This window comes from Bufo gargarizans, chromosome 2, assembly GCF_014858855.1.
Source record: "Bufo gargarizans isolate SCDJY-AF-19 chromosome 2, ASM1485885v1, whole genome shotgun sequence".
NCBI classification, from domain to species: Eukaryota; Metazoa; Chordata; class Amphibia; order Anura; family Bufonidae; genus Bufo; species Bufo gargarizans.
Genome location: NC_058081.1, coordinates 73,956,677 through 73,975,046, shown reverse-complemented (window position 1 = coordinate 73,975,046; position 18,370 = coordinate 73,956,677). Strand labels below are relative to the sequence as shown.

The 18,370-nt window shown below is 43.0% G+C and overlaps 1 protein-coding gene across 1 annotated transcript in view; it reads left to right on the top strand.

The window, feature by feature from the left end:
• The window catches only part of LOC122929472 (choline transporter-like protein 1), a 179,468-nt gene that overhangs the window by 97,716 nt on the left and 63,382 nt on the right, over positions 1 to 18,370 (top strand). Inside the window, exon 6 of the mRNA XM_044283063.1 lies at positions 4,011 to 4,180. Within this exon, the coding sequence (XP_044138998.1) occupies positions 4,011 to 4,180 (170 nt within the window). The remainder of the gene's footprint in view (positions 1 to 4,010; positions 4,181 to 18,370) is intronic.

The window sequence follows — 18,370 nt, the reverse complement described above, 5'->3', positions numbered from 1 at the left end:
TGCATCCGTTATGAACGGATCCGGTTGTATTATCTTTAAAGAGGACCTTTCATCGGTCCAAACATTGTGAACGAAGTGTCGTGATCTGTACAGCGGCGCCCAGGGATCTCACTGCACTTACTATTATCCCTGGGCGCCGCTCTGTTTCTTCTTCTATGCCCTCCGGTATGTTCGGGGACTTGGTTATAGTAGGCAGAGACTTAGGGGACTTGGTAATAGTAGGAGGAGTCTGCCCTTGTTCTGCTGGGCGTCTCCTTCTTCCAGGCTGTAGCGCTGGCCAATCGCAGCGCAGAGCTCACGGCCTGGGAGGTTTTTTTTCCTCCCAGGCTGTGAGCTCTGCGCTGCGATTGGCCAGCACTACAGCCTAGGAGAAGGAGATGCCCAGGAGGACAAGGGCAGACTCCGCCTACTATAACCAAGTGACCAAACATACCGAAAGGCATAACAGGAGAACGGAGCGGCGCCCAGGGATAATAGGAAGTGCAGTGAGATCCCTGGGCGCCTCTGTACAGATCATGACACTTAGTTCACAATGTTTGGACCGATGAAAGATCCTCTTTAACATAGCCAAGACAGATCCGTCATGAACTCCATTTTCTTTTGTGTCAGATAGTGTCAGAGTTATATGGATCTGTCCCCATTGACTTTCATTGTGGGTCATGACTGATCCATCTGGCTCCGCATCCCAGGACGGAAATTTAAAGGGAACCTGTCATGTGGCTATTTGATTATAATCGAACTAATTATATACAATCATTAACTACTAAAAAGTGCCTTAGATGTATTCACTTACTGGTGTGACAGATGGTTACCTCATAATATACACACAAGCATGCCGCATGCTAATGAGCTGTTTCGAGTCCGGCGTGATGTCATTGAGTCCGGTGTATATTTAATTCGGAGCTATAGCCACTACCCTGCCCACCTGGTGCTGATTCCTATGGAAACAAACTGTCATTCAGCAGCAGGTGGGCGGGGAGAGTCAGGAGCTCATGAATATTCAGGACTCATCATTATCAGCTGGAGCTTTTCAATACAAGATGTTGGCAGATTGACTGGGTCAATTAAAGAAAGTGACCCAGCATTTTGATAAGCGAATCAGTCACTTATTTATGTTGCCCTTAGGGCTCTTTCACACCTGCGTTATTGTCTTCCGGCATAGAGTTCCGTCGTCGGGGGTCTATGCCGGAAGAATCCTGATCAGGATTATCCTAATGCATTCTGAATGGAGTGAAATCCGTTCAGGATGCATCAGGATGTCTTCAGTTCCGGAACGGAACGTTTTTTGGCCGGAGAAAATACTGCAGCATGCTGCGCTTTTTGCTCCGGCCAAAAATCCTGAAGACTTGCCGCAAGGCCGGATCCGGAATGAATGCCCATTGAAAGGCATTGATCCGGATCCGGCCTTAAGCTAAACGTCGTTTCGGCGCATTGCCGGATCCGACGTTTAGCTTTTTCTGAATGGTTACCATGGCTGCCGGGACGCTAAAGTCCTGGCAGCCATGGTAAAGTGTAGTGGGGAGCGGGGGAGCAGCATACTTACCATCCGTGCGGCTCCCGGGGCGCTCCAGAGTGACGTCAGGGCGCCCCAAGCGCAAGGATCACGTGATCGCATGGCACGTCATCCATGCGCATGGGGCGCTCTGACGTCATTCTGGAGCGCCCCGGGAGCCGCACAGATGGTAAGTATACCGCTCCCCCGCTCCCCGCTCCTACTATGGCAACCAGGACTTTAATAGCGTCCTGGCTGCCATAGTAACACTGAACGCATTTTGAAGACTGATCCGTCTTCAAATGCTTTCAGTACACTTGCGTTTTTCCGGATCCGGCGTGTAATTCCGGCAAGTGGAGTACACGCCGGATCCGGACAACGCAAGTGTGAAAGAGGCCTTAGTTAGGACACCATAAAGCTGGTAACAGGTTCCCTTTAAACCACAGCTTGCTGCGGTTTGCTCTCCGGTATGGGAACGCAACCAAATGGAACGGAATGCAGTTTGGAGCATTCCGTTCTGTTACATTTTGTCCTCATTGACAATGAATGTGGACAAAACAGAAGAGTTTTTCTCCGGTATGGAGACCCTATGACTGATCTCAATACTGGAGCAGCAAAGCAGCACAAACCTTGACCGGTCCATGTTTTGGGTTAAAGGGTTTATATGGAATTTTTATATTGATCGCTTATCCCCAGGATGGACTGAGGTCCAGCTTCTGACACCCCCACCAATCAGCTGCTTGAATAGGCCACTCGCTGGTTCTCCAGTGAGTGCTGTGGTCTCCCTACAGCTTACCAAGCACAGCACCGTTCCCTGGATAGAGGCTGTGTTTGGTATTGTAGTTCATGCCCATTCACTTGAATGGCACTGAGCTGTGCCTAGACCATGTGACTGATGTATGGTGATGTCACTGTCCTAGGAAGAGGCCTATGCGCTAATAGAACATCACGGCCTCTTTATACAGATGGTCGATGGGGCTGCTGAGAGTCAGACCCCCACCAATCTGATATTGCTAGCCTGTCCTGAGGATAGGTTGTTAATATAAAATTCTGGGATAACCCCTTTGATATCAAAACCTGCTAATACAATGACTTAGAAAAACAAGTATATTGCAAAATCCATTTACCTTAGTTATTTTTCTTGTGAAACTGGAGGCACGCTTTAAATAGACATTCCTCTGCTTTTCTTTTGCTGTAAATACTTTTGGAAATATTGTCATATTTCACTTGTAAAAAATGTAGCTCAATATGTTGGAAATGGCCGAAAATATAGCTTTCTGTTGTACAGTTCAGGCTACTTTCACACGTGCGTTGTTATTTTCCGGTATTGAGCTCCAGCAGAGGATCTCAGTACCGGAAAAAAACGTTTCCATTCTGAATGGAAAGAGATCTTTTCCGGATGCATCAGGATGTCTTCTGTTCCATCAGCATGCCGTTTTGTGACCGGACACAAAACCGCTGCAATCTGCCGTTTTGTGTCCGGTCATAATAACGGCAAAAAACTGATCCGGCACTGAAAACAATGCAAGTAAAAACCAGATCTATCACCCGTTGACTTTTAATGTATTTAGTGACAGATCAGTTTTTTTCCGTTTTTGATTTCACTCCTGATGTGCAAAATCAAAATCCTCTGCCGGATCTCAATACTGGAATTATCAATGCAAGTGTGAAAGTAGCCTTATTTTAGTTTTTTCCACTGCTAATTTCCCATTGCAGTAATGTGAATATTGGTTACAATAACTGCTTGCACAGAGGATCCCATGATGGCATCAGTCTACGCTTATATTCACATGGCTGTATGAATAGCCTTTGGGAATGCTGTTTTTTTTTCTTTCTTAAATACTGAAAATGGAATCCAATCCTAATTGAAGAATTCTTCTCCAGTGGGAATGGTTTAGGAGGTGTTCGCTGCTTTCCTCTGGAATAAGTATGCAACCAGAGACGAATGAAGCCTCTCTGCATGTGACCTCAGTTTACAATAATATTTTCAGAAGAATGGAGGACACATGACATTGCATGGTTGGTTATATGCTACCATGGCAACCCCAGAGCAAGCAGCATGGTGAATAGTATTTATTAAAGTGACGTTATTTTCATTACGTTTTTATTGAGCTTCATTTTTATATATATATATAACACACCCCTTTAAATTATAGAACGAGATGAGAGAAACCGTTTAATGCATGTAAGATACTGGCAAGCAAGTCTCATTTCTCATCTATAATTTTATTTCTATGGGTCATACCACTTTCTTATGGTCCACATGAATGTGTTTATATTGTGTTCCTCCTCTTTCAGATGGTCTTTGCCTTCATATTCATTCATTTCCATTGACAGCATTTCCAACCATCGTCCACCATGTTTCTTCCCTAGCCCTTTTGTTATGAATTTAGAAAGAAAGGAATAAACTTTCATTCCCCTTTCCATTTCTGTGTTGATGTGACATTCTTTTCATTTTCTATTTCGGTAGGAGTAATTTTTTTTTCTATTTTGTTTTTTTTTCTCCTTGTGTCACCAGTGCACCTATTCCATTCTTCCATCGCTGTGCTCCTGTGAACATTTCCTGCTATGCCAAGTTTGCAGAAGCCCTGATCACTTTTGTCAGTGACAATAGTGTCCTACACAGGCTGATTAGTGGAGTAATGACCAGCAAAGAAATTATAATTGGACTTTGCTTTTTGTCACTAGGTAATGGTTTTTCTAATTATTAGACTTGATGTATAGCATTGTTATAGGTGACGTTTTTACAGATTCACTTCTTAGTCTATAAAGAAGGTTTTATGGAAATATGAAAAATGTTTGCCACATATACTTACAAATCACTGCATGATCATACTTGGTCTCCAGTATTAAAGGGGTATTCCGGTTTAGCAATTTTAAGCATCAATTGACTGGAAACAACACATTATCACTTACTAATAGTGATTGTAATGCTCCGTTTTCTTGCACTCCATCAAGGTCAAGTGACGTTTTCTGCTGTGTTGATTCTGTATCCCAATGACATAACTTTGGCCTAATGCTCCGTCCTGTTGACACAACATCATCAATGACTTGGCCTATGAGGGCGCTGTTCTGCTCATTTTCCTAAACCCTGCTCTGCAGATATGATGTCAGCAATGGGCAGATTTTTTTGGGCAGGGCTTCAAGCAGGGAGGGGAAGGAGAGGCAGAGACCTGATGATGCAGACAGTTCTCTTAAGTGTGGCGCCCGGATGTAAAAACTGGGTATGTGTCACAAATCAGTTACACGAGAGGAGTCAAAAGGCTCACAGAACTTCATCATCTGACTGGTACAGTAGTAATGCTGGTGTTTTTTTTTTTTTTTTTCTGTGTAACCGGAAAACCCCTTTTAATGCTTCTCTTAGGGCTCTTTCACACTTGCGTTCTTTTCTTCCGGCATAGAGTTCGGTCGTCGGGGCTCTATGCCGGAAGAATCCTGATCAGTTTTATCCTAATGCATTCTAAATGGAGAAAAATCCGTTCAGGATGTCTTCAGTTCAGGACCGGAACGTTTTTTGGCCGGAGAAAATACTGCAGCATGCTGCGCTTTTTGCTCCAGCCAAAAATCCTGAACACTTGCCGCAAGGCCGGATCCGGAATGAATGCCCATTGAAGGGCATTGATCCGGATCCGGCCTTAAGCTAAACGTCGTTTCGGCGCATTGCCGGATCCGACGTTTAGCTTTTTCTGAATAGTTACCATGGCTGCCGGGACGCTAAAGTCCTGGCAGCCATGGTAAAGTGTAGTGGGGAGCGGGGGAGCAGTATACTTACCGTCCGTGCGGCTCCCGGGGCGCTCCAGAGTGACGTCAGGGCGCCCCACGCGCATGGATGACGTGATCGCATGGCACGTCATCCATGCGCTTGGCGCGTCTGACGTCATTCTGGAGCGCCCCGGGAGACGCACGGACTGTAAGTATACTGCTCCCCCGCTCCCCACTATTACTATGGCAACCAGGACTTTAATAGCGTCCTGGCTGCCATAGTAACACTGAACGCATTTTGAAGACGGATCCGTCTTCAAATGCTTTCAGTTCACTTGCGTTTTTCCCGGATCCGGCGTGTAATTCCGGCAAATGGAGTACACGCCGGATCCGGACAACGCAAGTGTGAAAGAGCCCTTAAGCAAATTAAGTCTATTTTTAGGCTGTCCTATTCTAATAAGCAGAAGCCTCTCTCTACCTTTTATTTCTGAAAAAAATGTGTGTGTATTTGAAATAACTGTTCTTGAACTGCATTTAAATTGTGTGGCATGTCTATACATTTGCATGCAAAAGTTTGGTCATCCCTGGTCAAAACTACTTTGACTGTGAATAGTTAAGCAAGTTGAAGATGAAATAATCTCCAAAAGGCATAAAGTTAAAGATGACACATTGCCTTTTGTATTTTAAGCAAAATTATTTTTTTATTTTCACCTTACATTTTCAAAATAACAAAAAAGGAAAAGGGCCTGTATCAAAATTATGGGCACTCTGCATAATTAGTACCTAGTAGCACCCCGTATCACAGCTTGTAAACACTTTATGTAGTCTTTCAATTCATGTTTGAGGGATTTTCATCCATTCTTCCTTGCTAAAGTCTTCCAGTTCTGTGAAATTTCTGGGTCGTCTTGCATGCACTGCTCTTTTGACGTCTATCCACAGATTTTTAATGATGTTCAGATCAGGGGACTTTGAGGGCCATGGTAAAACCTTCAGCTTGTACGTTTTGCGGTAGTCCATTGTGGATTTTGAGGGTTGTTTAAGATCATTATCCATTTGTAGAAGTCATCCTCTTTTCAACTTCAGATTTTTTACAAGTGGTGTTATGTTTGCTTTCAGAATTTGCTGGAATTTCATTGAATACATTCTTCCCACTACCGGTGAAATGTTCACCGTGCATTGGCTACAACACACCCCCAAAGCATGACTGATCCACCCCCATACTTAATGGTTTGCAGAGTGCTGCTGTTTTGGCTTTTGTGCTTTTAGTCATGGTGACGTGCAAAATGCACAGTGGGATGTGCTAACCCCCTTTATTTTCTTTGCAGCATGCTTAAAGGGAACCTGTCACCGGGATTTGTGTATAGAGCTGAGGACATGGGTTGCTAGATGGCCGCAAGCAAATCCGCAATACCCAGTCCCCCATAGCTTTGTGTGCTTTTATTGTGTAAAAAAACGATTTGATACATATGCAAATTAACCTGAGATGACCCCTGTCCTTGACTCATCTCACATACAGGACTCATCTCAGGTTAATTTGCATATGTATCAAATCTTTTTTTTTTTTACACAATAAAAGCACAAAGAGCTATAGGGACTGGGTATTGCGGATGTGCTAGCGGCCATCTAGCAACCAATGTCCTCAGTTCTATACACAAAATACCGGTGATAGGGTCCCGTTAATGGTTGGAGAGGGGTTCTTTTCATTAAATTAACATACCTTTTAACCTTATTGGTCCACAGGACTTGTTTCCAAAGTGCATCAGACTTGTTTAGATGTCCTTTTGCAGACTAATGACGCTGCTCTTCTATAAAGGCCATATTTATGCAGGTGTTGATGAACAGTAAAACAATGTACTACAATCCCTGAGTCTGCTAAATCTTCCTGAAGGTCTTTTGCAGTCAAGAGAGGGTTCTGATTTTCCTTTCTAGGTCTCCTATGAGCACTGTCTCTGAAATTTTTCATGGTCTTCCAGACCTTCTTTTGACCTCCACTGTTCCTGTTAACTGTCATTTCTTAGTTACATTTCGAACTGAGGAAATGGAAACCTTAAAACTCTTTGCTATCTTCAGAGTGTTAGGCAGCTCCTTAGAATAAGGGTCCATTCACACGTCCGTAGTGCATTGCAGATCTGCAATACACCCGGCCGGCACCCCCATAGAAATGCCTATTCTTGTCCGCAAAAAAATAGGACATCTCTATTTTTTTCCGGAGCTGCAGACCGGAAGATCGGGGCCGCGCTCTGGAAATGCGGATGCGGAGGGCACATAGTGTGCTCTCTGCATCCATTCAGTCTCCATAGAGAATGAATGGATCTGCATCCGTTCCGCACAATTGCGGAACGGGTGCGGACAACACTTGTGTATGTGTGAATGGAGCCTAACCCATGTCTGCTGTTTTTTCGGACAAGATTAGAGGAGTGTAGTTATTTATAAAGCTTTGAAATTTGCATCACCGGGCCTTTCCTAACGATGATTGTGAACAAGCCTTAACCCTAACAGGCTATTTAAGGTCTGAGACCTCCGCACAAAGTTCTCTGAGCGCTCAAATCTCCTTGGGTTTCCATACTTTTGCAAGGTACGCCTTTCCTTTTTTCACTCTAAAATTGTGCAAAACCCAAACGATACACATATATTGCTTAAAATGTTGAAAAGTGTGTTTCATTTTTGAAAGGGCTCTCCAAGATATTTTTATTGATTACCTATCCTCAGGATCAGCTGGTTGAAGAGAAGGCTGTGCACTGTGCCAGCGCAGCCTTCTCTTCATTGTTTACCTGCCGTCGACATCGCAGCAGTGAGCGGGTGTAGTTACAAGAAGCCGTCCCATTCACTTCAATGGGATGGCTCATTCCTATACAAGTGTATTGAATAAATGGGATGTCTTCTTGTAATTACACCTGCCTAGCAGGTATACATTGAAGGGAAGACTGCACTGCCACTGTGTGCAGCCTTCCCTTCAACCAGCTGATCAGCAGGGGTGCTGTGAGTCGGACCCCCACCAATCGGATATTGATGACCTATCCTGAGGATAGATCATCAATAAAATATCTTGAAAACCCTTTAACTTTATGCCTTTTGGAGATTTTCATCTTCAACTTAATTATCTGTTCACAGTAGCAATAATTTTGACCAGGGTTGCCCAAACTTTTGAATGCCACTATATATGCTCGTGGCATTTATTTCTGTAATGTCATGAGGGGAAATTATTGTGGATCATATTCATCATTTAGCACTTGTTTTGGGAGATCATCTAACATTGTTAGATGAATTATTGCCATTAATTCATCATCAGCTCTTGGTTCTCGGTAGAGCCTGTGATTGGCTGCAGGTGTCTGATTCCTGGTCCTGCCCAAAGATGAGTGTTCAGAGGGACAGGGGAAGACGGGGTTATTGGCCTCAAGGCCTGGACAGTCCATTTATCATGCCTAATTTTGCAGGTGGAAATATCTGCTGAGCTAGAAAGTTTGATTCATGACAATTCCTGCCTCAGTTTTCAGTGCCATTTAAGTTGTACTGTAAGTGGTTATTGAATACGCTAGTTTTTCTAGTGCAGTAGCTTAGCTGTAGGGTTGCAAGGTAGCAGTGGTGCCCTGACCCCGTTGCCTGAGGAGGACTTGGTGGTCTTCTGCCACGTGCTACTTAAAAACATCCCCACACTTTCACTAGGTGGGATGTCAGACACAAGAAATTCTGCATAGAAAATTGAAGAAGCCTAAATGTTCAGTGTTGCGATGAGCAGTTGTCATGTCTTGCAATTTCCCTGCAATATTAGCTTCTAAAACTACTTAAGGCTAAGTGATATAAGCACTATAAAATAAGTTAATACTGTGTTTTGAATCTGTCACTTCAGACTTTGGGTAAAAAAACTATTTAGAATAAGATCTGTTCACATCACGTATATGACATCTGTTTAACAGGACATTCAGTCGAGTCGCATTATTTTGACCACTTACTATTTTCGACCTTGGCAACGCATAGCTTGTGAAAAAAGTTGCGTGTCGTGAGCTGGCTTGGTGGGTATATAAGGTGTGCCATAAGCTGTCTGCACAGATATCCCTCATTGCTGTCTCAGGAAAAAGGGGAGTTGAAAAGGATAATTATTGGCTTTCGGACCAAGGGTGGCAGTATTTATGAAACTGCTCAGTTTGTGAACTGTTCATGTCCTGCTGTGGTGAAAGTGTATCATGTATCGACAAATGGTACCACTGCGAATAAGCAACATGGAAAATGCAGAGCATCATGTGCCAATGATGTGAGGTGAACGTTGGCTATGAAGGTGTTTAAGGGTAGACCGACACTCTGCAGTGGAGCAGCTCACCACTAAAGTGAACCAAGGAGCTAGACGTGGCTAAAACAATGCTTCAGCAAACCCTACTGATTATGGTGCTCTGAAGCAGACGGAAGGTCACTGCACTTCTGCTAACAAAGATGCATCAGCAGAAAAGGCTTCAATTTTCGCGGCAATATGAGAATTGGATCTCTGCTGACTGGTAAAGTTGGACCTTCTCCCATGAGTCAAATTTTTTGCTTCATCGAAAAGATGGACGTTGATGTGTCAGATGAAAAGTGTCAGAGAGCAAGCACCCTGCAACCATTGCTGAAATAACGCAAGCTGGTGGTGGCAGCGTTATGGTCTGGGAAATGTTTTTGTGGCATTCTCTGTGTCCACTCATCCATGTCAACTGATTTGGGTATAATATGTCTGACATTGGTTGGAAGAGCAAGACTCCCAAGTACTACCCTGGCCCCCCTAATTCTCCAGACATGAACCCAACTGAGCATCTGTGGGACCTCCTTGATCATTGTGTTCGCTCTATGGATTCTCCCTTATGTACCCTCCAGCAGCTGTGGTGACAACTTACCAGGACCTTATTGAGTCTCTCTGAACCTGTCTAGCTGCTGTCCGTGCTGCTGCAGATATTAGCTGGTGTTCATAAGAATGTGACTTGACTGTGTATATGTTAAATGGATGCCTCTGACAGTACCATACAGTGGCGTAGGTCCCCATTGTGAATTTTATTTTATTTTTTACTGGATACCATTGTATGGTACTATTGTCTACTGGAGCTTTCTCCACTATATTGATGTATAATGGCCAAATGCAAGTCTAAAGGAAACTCTGTAGCATGTATGCTGGGAGGATGTGACATGAACATAGCCTTGATTCATAAAAATCATACATTACATAGCAACAAACAGGTCAACAAGTAAAACAAGTGTGAATGGGCCATGCTCACAAAGCTTACATACATTAATTGACTGTCTAATAATCATATGCCTGTAAATGCCCCCTAATTACCGTGAATACAACAAAGGACAGCCCAGAAAACATTTTACCTGCTTGACAGCTCAAACAGTTGTCCATTGAATGCATTGACATGTCAGGTCCTCCAAGTGGGAGACACTCCCATCAGCACGCCTCACTTTGCTGGCACTTTAACCGCTACAGGACCGCCGTACGCAGGATTGTGTCCTGGCGGCGGCCCTGCTCTTCTGGGTGGACGCATATACGCGTCCTCCCGCGATAGCCGAGATTTCCTGTGAACGCGCGCACACAGGCGCGCGCTCACAGGAACGGAAGGTAAGCGAGTGGATCTCCACCCTGCCAGCGGCGATCGCTCGCTGGCAGGCTAGAGATGTGATTTTTTTTTTTTTTTAACCCCTAACAGGTATATTAGACGCTGTTTTGATAACAGCGTCTAATATACCTGCTACCTGGTCCTCTGGTGGTCCCTTTTGTTTGGATCGACCACCAGAGGACACAGGCAGCTCAGTAAAGTAGCACCAAACACCACTACACTACACTACACCCCCCCCCCCTGTCACTTATTAACCCTTTATGAACCACTGATCACCCCATACAGACTCCCTGATCACTTCCCTGTCATTGATCACCCCCCTGTAAGGCTCCATTTAGACGTCCGTATGATTTTTACGGATCCACGGATACATGGATCGGATCCGCAAAACACATACAGACGTCTGAATGGAGCCTTACAGGGGGTAATCAATGACAAGGGGGTGATCACGCATATAGACTTCCTGATCACCCCCCTGTCATTGATCACCCCCCTGTAAGGCTCCATTCAGACGTCCGTATGTGTTTTGCGGATCCTATCCATGGATCCGTAAAAATCATACGGACGTCTGAATGGAGCCTTACAGGGGGGTGATCAATGACAGGGGGGTGATCAGGGAGTCTATATGGGTGATCACCCCCCTGTCATTGATCACCCCCCTTTAAGGCTCCATTCAGACATTTTTTTGCCCCAAGTTAGCGGAAATATATATTTTTTTTGTTTGTTTTGTTTTTTATTACAAAGTCTCATATTCCACTAACTTGTGTCAAAAAAAAAAAATCTCACATGAACTCACCATACCCCTCACGGAATCCAAATGCGTAAATTTTTTAGACATTTATATTCCAGACTTCTTCTCACGCTTTAGGGCCCCTAAAATGCCAGGGCAGTATAAATACCCCACATGTGACCCCATTTCGGAAAGAAGACACCCCAAGGTATTCCGTGAGGAGCATATTGAGTCCATGAAAGATTGAAATTTTTGTCCCAAGTTAGCGGAAAGTGAGACTTTGTGAGAAAAAACAAAAAAAACAATTTCCGCTAACTTATGCAAAAAAATAATAATTCTATGAACTCGCCATGCCCCTCATTGAATACCTTGGGGTGTCTTCTTTCCAAAGTGGGGTCACATGTGGGGTATTTATACTGCCCTGGCTTTTTAGGGGCCCTAAAGCGTGAGAAGAAGTCTGGGATCCAAATGTCTAAAAATGCCCTCCTAAAAGGAATTTGGGCCGCTTTGCGCATCTAGTCTGCAAAAAAGTGTCACACATGTGGTATCGCCGTACTCAGGAGAAGTTGGGGAATGTGTTTTGGGGTGTCATTTTACATATACCCATGCTGGGTGAGAAAAATATCTTGGTCAAATGCCAACTTTGTATAAAAAAAATTGGAAAAGTTGTCTTTTGCCAAGATATTTCTCTCACCCAGCATGGTTATATGTAAAATGACACCCCAAAACACATTCCCCAACTTCTCCCGAGTACGGCGATACCAGATGTGTGACACTTTTTTGCAGCCTAGGTGGGCAAAGGGGCACACATTCCAAAGAGCACCTTTCGGATTTCACCGGTCATTTTTTACAGATTTTGATTGCAAACTTGTTCTCACACATTAGGGCCCCTAGAATGCCAGGGCAGTATAACTACCCCACAAGGGACCCCATTTTGGAAAGAAGACACCCCAAGGTATTCTGTGATGGGCATAGTGAGTTCATGGAAGTTTTTATTTTTTGTCACAAGTTAGTGGAATATGAGACTTTGTAAGAAAAAAAAAAATCATCATTTTCCGCTAACTTGTGACAAAAAATAAAAAATTCTAGGAACTCGCCATGCCCCTCACGGAATACCTTGGGGTGTCTTCTTTCCAAAATGGGGTCACTTGTGGCGTAGTTATACTGCCCTGGCATTCTAGGGGCCCAAATGTGTGGTAAGTAGTTTGCAATCAAAACGTGTAAAAAAAATGGCCTGTGAAATCCGAAAGGTGCTCTCTGGAATGTGTGCCCCTTTGCCCACCTTGGCTGCAAAAAAGTGTCACACATCTGGTATCGCCGTACTCAGGAGAAGTTGGGGGAATGTGTTTTGGGGTGTCATTTTACATATACCCATGCTGGGTGAGAGAAATATCTTGGCAAAAGACAACTTTGCCCATTTTGTTTTATACAAAGTTGGCATTTGACCAATATATTTATCTCACCCAGCATGGGTATATGTAAAATGACACCCCAAAACACATTCCCCAACTTCTCCTGAGTACGGCGATACCAGATGTGTGACACTTTTTTGCAGCCTAGGTGGGCAAAGGGGCACACATTCCAAAGTGCACCTTTCGGATTTCACCGGTCATTTTTTTACAGATTTTGATTGCAAACTTATTCTCACACATCTGGGCCCCTAGAATGCCAGGGCAGTATAACTACCCCACAAGTGACCCCATTTTGGAAAGAAGACACCCAAGGTATTTTGTGATGGGCATAGTGAGTTCATGGAAGTTTTTATTTTTTGTCACAAGTTAGTGGAATATGAGACTTTGTAAGAAAAAAAGAAAAAATCATCATTTTCCGCTAACTTGTGACAAAAAATAAAAAATTCTATGAACTCACTATGCCCATCAGCGAATACCTTAGGGTGTCTACTTTCCGAAATGGGGTCATTTGTGGGGTGTTTGTACTGTCTGGGCATTGTTGAACCTCAGGAAACATGACAGGTGCTCAGAAAGTCAGAGCTGCTTCAAAAAGCGGAAATTCATATTTTTGTACCATAGTTTGTAAACGCTATAACTTTTACCCAAACCATTTTTTTTTTTTACCCAAACATTATTTTTTTTTTATCAAAGACATGTAGAACAATAAATTTAGCAAAAAATGTATATATGGATGTCGGTTTTTTTTGCTAAATTTTACAACAAAGTGAAAAATGTCATTTTTTTGCAAAAAAATCGTTAAATTTTGATTAATAACAAAAAAAGTAAAAATGTCAGCAGCAATGAAATACCACCAAATGAAAGCTCTATTAGTGAGAAGAAAAGGAGGTAAAATTCATTTGGGTGGTAAGTTGCATGACCGAGCAATAAACGGTGAAAGTAGTGTAGTGCAGAAGTGTAAAAAGTGGCCTGGTCATTAAGGGGGTTTCAGCTAGCGGGGTTTAAGTGGTTAAAAGTGCTCACGGAATTCCAGCGAGGGACTGTAAATGGGATGCCACTACTGCAACAAGTCAGTTCATGACATTTCTCCCCTCCTAGATATTCTACCTTCAACTGTGAGCAATACTAATACAAAGTGGAAGCATTTAGGATTCACAGCAACTCTGCAGCAGGCCACATATAGTCACAGAGCGCTGAGGATCGTAGAGAATAAAGCCTCATTCACACATCAGTGTTCCACCTACTTGTGGTGTATGTACGTGTTCTCCACGGACAGCACACATACAGATTCATTTTAATGTGTGTATTCACACATCAGTGTTTTACCACAGAAACATGTTCTAATCCGTGTTTCACCAATCATTAGGAAGAGATGCTTTGAAAATTATCAGCTGCACAGTGTCAATGAAACACGGATGACACATGGACAGCAAAAAAAGGGACACGTGGGACCCTCACGGACATCTTCACGGAGGCATCACTGACCACCTTTTCACGGATTTGAACACTTATGTGTGAATGAGTCTGAAGTCGCCAAAGCTTTGCTGACTCTGTGCCAGGTGCTTCATGGTATGGGTTTCCATGGCTGAGCAGCTATATGCAAGCCTTAAATTACCACCACAATGCCATGTGTTGGATGGAGTGGTGTAAAACACACCGCCACTGGACTCTGGAGTGAGGAATTATTGGGCAATCTGATGGGTGAGTCTGGGTTTGGCAAATTCCAGGAGAACGTTATCTGCATGACTGCCAACTGTAAAGTTTGGTGGAGGAGGGATGATGCTATAGAGTTGTTTTTCAGGGTCTGGCCTTAGTTCCAGTGAAGGGAAATCTTGATGCTTCTGCATACCAAGACATTTTGGACAATTGTACGCTTCCAAATTTGACTTCACAAATGTTCTTCTGGATGAATAGGAAAAAATTCTGACACACTCTCAAAATCTTATAGAAAACCTTCTCAAAGAGGAGGGGGCTTTTTTTATCCTATCATGAGCGACCTCCCTATCCAACTGTTTGCAACAGTTTATATATATTTAGTTTTTTTATTCAATCCGAGGCTTTAATTATGCTAATTAGGCTCCTTGATAGGATAAAAAAGGCCGGAGGTAAAAATACAACCTGCTACGGTTTTCTGAAAAGCCTGATCAGTCAAAAAGACAGAACTGAAGACATCCTGATGCATCCTAAACGGATTTCTCTCCATTCAGAATGCATGGGGATAAAACTGATCAGTTCTTTTCCGGATTTGAGCCCCTAGGACGGAACTCAGCGCCGGAAAAGAAAAACGCAAGTGTGAAAGTAGCCTTAATGTGATGTTATTTGTTTTGTAAATGGAGTTTGCTTTAATAACGGTATTTGTGTCACTAGTGTTTTGACTACTTCTGTAATTTTTGTAACCAATACTGTGTTTTTAATGCATGATACTTGGTGTGCAGAAATTCAGAATATTTAGATGATTTAGGTGCAATCTCTGGATGCTATTGTGTTCCTGTTATTCTGACTTGTGTAATGTAATGGCATTGTGTACATTCTGAATACTTCTTGCATTTATTTTCATGTTTGTATACTCTCAGCATTGAGCATTTCCGATTATTCCAGGCAAAGCTGTGAGATAAAATCAATACTGTAGTTGGCAGAAGGTAGCAATGCTTCATGCAACAGGCCACCTATAGCACTCTGCTGACACGTTGTCATCTGTAATACTGATAAGCATTCTCTTGCCGTACCGCACGTCTCTACATCAAGCCAGCCAAGCTTGCCTCTGCAATTTCCAGCAAAATAGTACTGCTGATGGTTAGCGATTTTCAGAGAGACCATCTGCATAGATGGAGCAATTCTCTGAGCAGTTTTACTTTAGAGTAGTTTCATACTGATCCCTCAAGACTCCGTGCTGTAATACACATGCTTTAATATAATGCTGTAATGAAAAAAAATAATAATAATATATATATATATATATATATATATATATATATATATATAAAACTAAACCCCTTTAAAGGGTTATAGAATAGTGCAAATACCCCCCACAATGCCCAGGTCCCTCTCTTAGACAATACTTACCTGAACCCTGTACCCGCTTCCCTCTGGATCCCTGCATGGCAACTGTAGCATCAAAACATACGGGGGGGGGGGGGGGGGGAGCAGCAAATGGCAGGCTGTGACGATGACCAGCCTCTCTAGCATGGTGCCACTAGGGAGGCTGGTCACTGTCGTGGCTTCTTTTGATCCGTGCGACAGGGAGATGCAGCGGTGGCCGTGCAGTGATCCAGAGGGACGCGGGAGCTGGGAGCTGGGTAAGTGGGTAAGTATCGTCTATAGGAGGGGCCTGGGCATTGTTGCGGGGTATTTCCACTATTGGATAAATCCTTTTAAGTTTATTAAAATATAAATTTTCAGTTATAATAATTACATTTCACAGCAGTTTGCAAGAAAGAAAAGCTGTAAAATTTCCCCTTGCACAACTGAAATCCCTAGAGGTCCTAATGGCATATGATAACTGTTTAAAATGGAAAATGCTAGTCCTGGGACCTTGCTGCCTATGCACATGAAATCTTAGCACGCCCTAGATGGTATCTTTTTTCAAAATGCAGCTTGGAGGTATGGTGTTTTTTGTTTGTTTTACCATAGACCTCTCTTTGTCAGGAAAAACTCATGAGAAAAGCCACCTTAGATTGCTTGCTAAAAACTCATGAAATTTATGGCAAAAACACCACTAAAAACTGAGGTAGATTTACTAAGAGGAACATACCATTAAATTAGTGATGAGCGAAGAAAGCTTCAGATCATAGATCCAAAGTTGCTTCATTAAAAATTTCGGATTAATGCTGTACGGAGATCCATCTCCATACAGCATTAAAATGTACGGCCTCCGATGAGGTGAAGTTAGTTATTTGCGAAGTCTCACAAGACTTCATTGAATAACTTCGGTGTTATTTAACCCCTTCCCGACCGCAATCTGTATATATACGTGATAGCTGCACATACCCCGTGCAGCTACCACGTATATATACGTTCTGGCAGCTCTTTAATCCAAGCGCTGCATTTCATCTCCATTTTCCTTTAATTCTTGTGGAACGCCTAAAGGGTTAACAAAGTTTGTAAAATCAGTTTTGAGTAACTTGAGGGGTGTAGTTTCTACAATGGGGTCATTTATGGGGGGTTTCCACTATGTAAGCCCCACAAAGTGACTTCAGACCTGAACTGGTCCTTAAAAAGTGGGTTTTGGAAATTTTCTTAAAAATTGTAAGAATTGCTTCTAAACTTCTAAGCCTTCTAACGTCCTAAAATAATAAAATGACATTTCAAAAATGATGCCAACATAAAGTAGACATATGGGGAATGTTAAGTAATAAATATTTTATTGGGTATGACTTTCTGTTTTAGAAGCAGAGAAATTGAAATTTGGAAAATTGTGAATTTTTCCAAATTGTTGGTAAATTTGGGATTTTTTCATAAATAAAGGTGAAATATATTGACTCAAATATATGACTATCATGAAGTACAATGTGTCAAGAGAAAACAATCTCAGAATGGCATGGATAAGTAAAAGTGTTCCAAAGCTATTACCACATAAAGTGACGCTTGTCAGATTTGTAAATTTTGACCTGGACACTGGGGCATCAATGACCCTTGGTCATGAAAGGGTTAAAGAAAACTTTAAAACTTGGATCCAAACTCTGCTTCGGTTCCAAGGGAACCGCTTCCCTCTGCCTAACGCCACAGATGCCTTGATTGCGGCATCTGAAGGGTTAAATGACTGGGTCCGGTTCCTTTAGTTAAGGCTACAGGCATGGCTAAATACAGATAACAGTTGTGTGCATGCCGCATTTACCTAATAGACATTCCTATTCTTGTCTGCAAAACGGACTTTGAGTAGGACACGTTCTATAACTTACGGAACGGCCGCACGGATGACATCCGTGTGCTATCTGCATTAATTTAGTCCCCATAGAAATTGAGTCGATATACAGATAGGACACAGTCATGTGCCTGAAGCCTAAAGAGAACCTGTCTCCATGAAGTACAGTGCAATCTGCAGGCAGCATGTTAAAGAGCAAGAGGAGCGGAGCAGATTGTATAGATTTATGAGAAATGATTCAGTAAGGCCTCATGCACACGACAGTATTTTTTCTGTCCCCCCCGCCCCCCCCCCCCCCCCCTCTATTGTAATAATAGCATTGGTGGCCAGTGTGCGCCCCCACCCCCCCCTCCCTCTCTCTATTGTAATAATGGCATTGGTGGCACAGTGTGCGCCCCCTCCCTCTATTGCATTAACATTAGTGGCAGTGTGCGCCGCCCCTCCCCTTCCTCCCTCTATTGTTTTAATACATTGGGTCCGTGAACCGTTGTCCGTCAAAAAAATAGGACAGGTCATATTTTTTTGACGGACAGGATACACGGATCACGGTCTCGGCTGCAAAACGGTGCATTTTACGATTTTTCCACGGACCCATTGAAA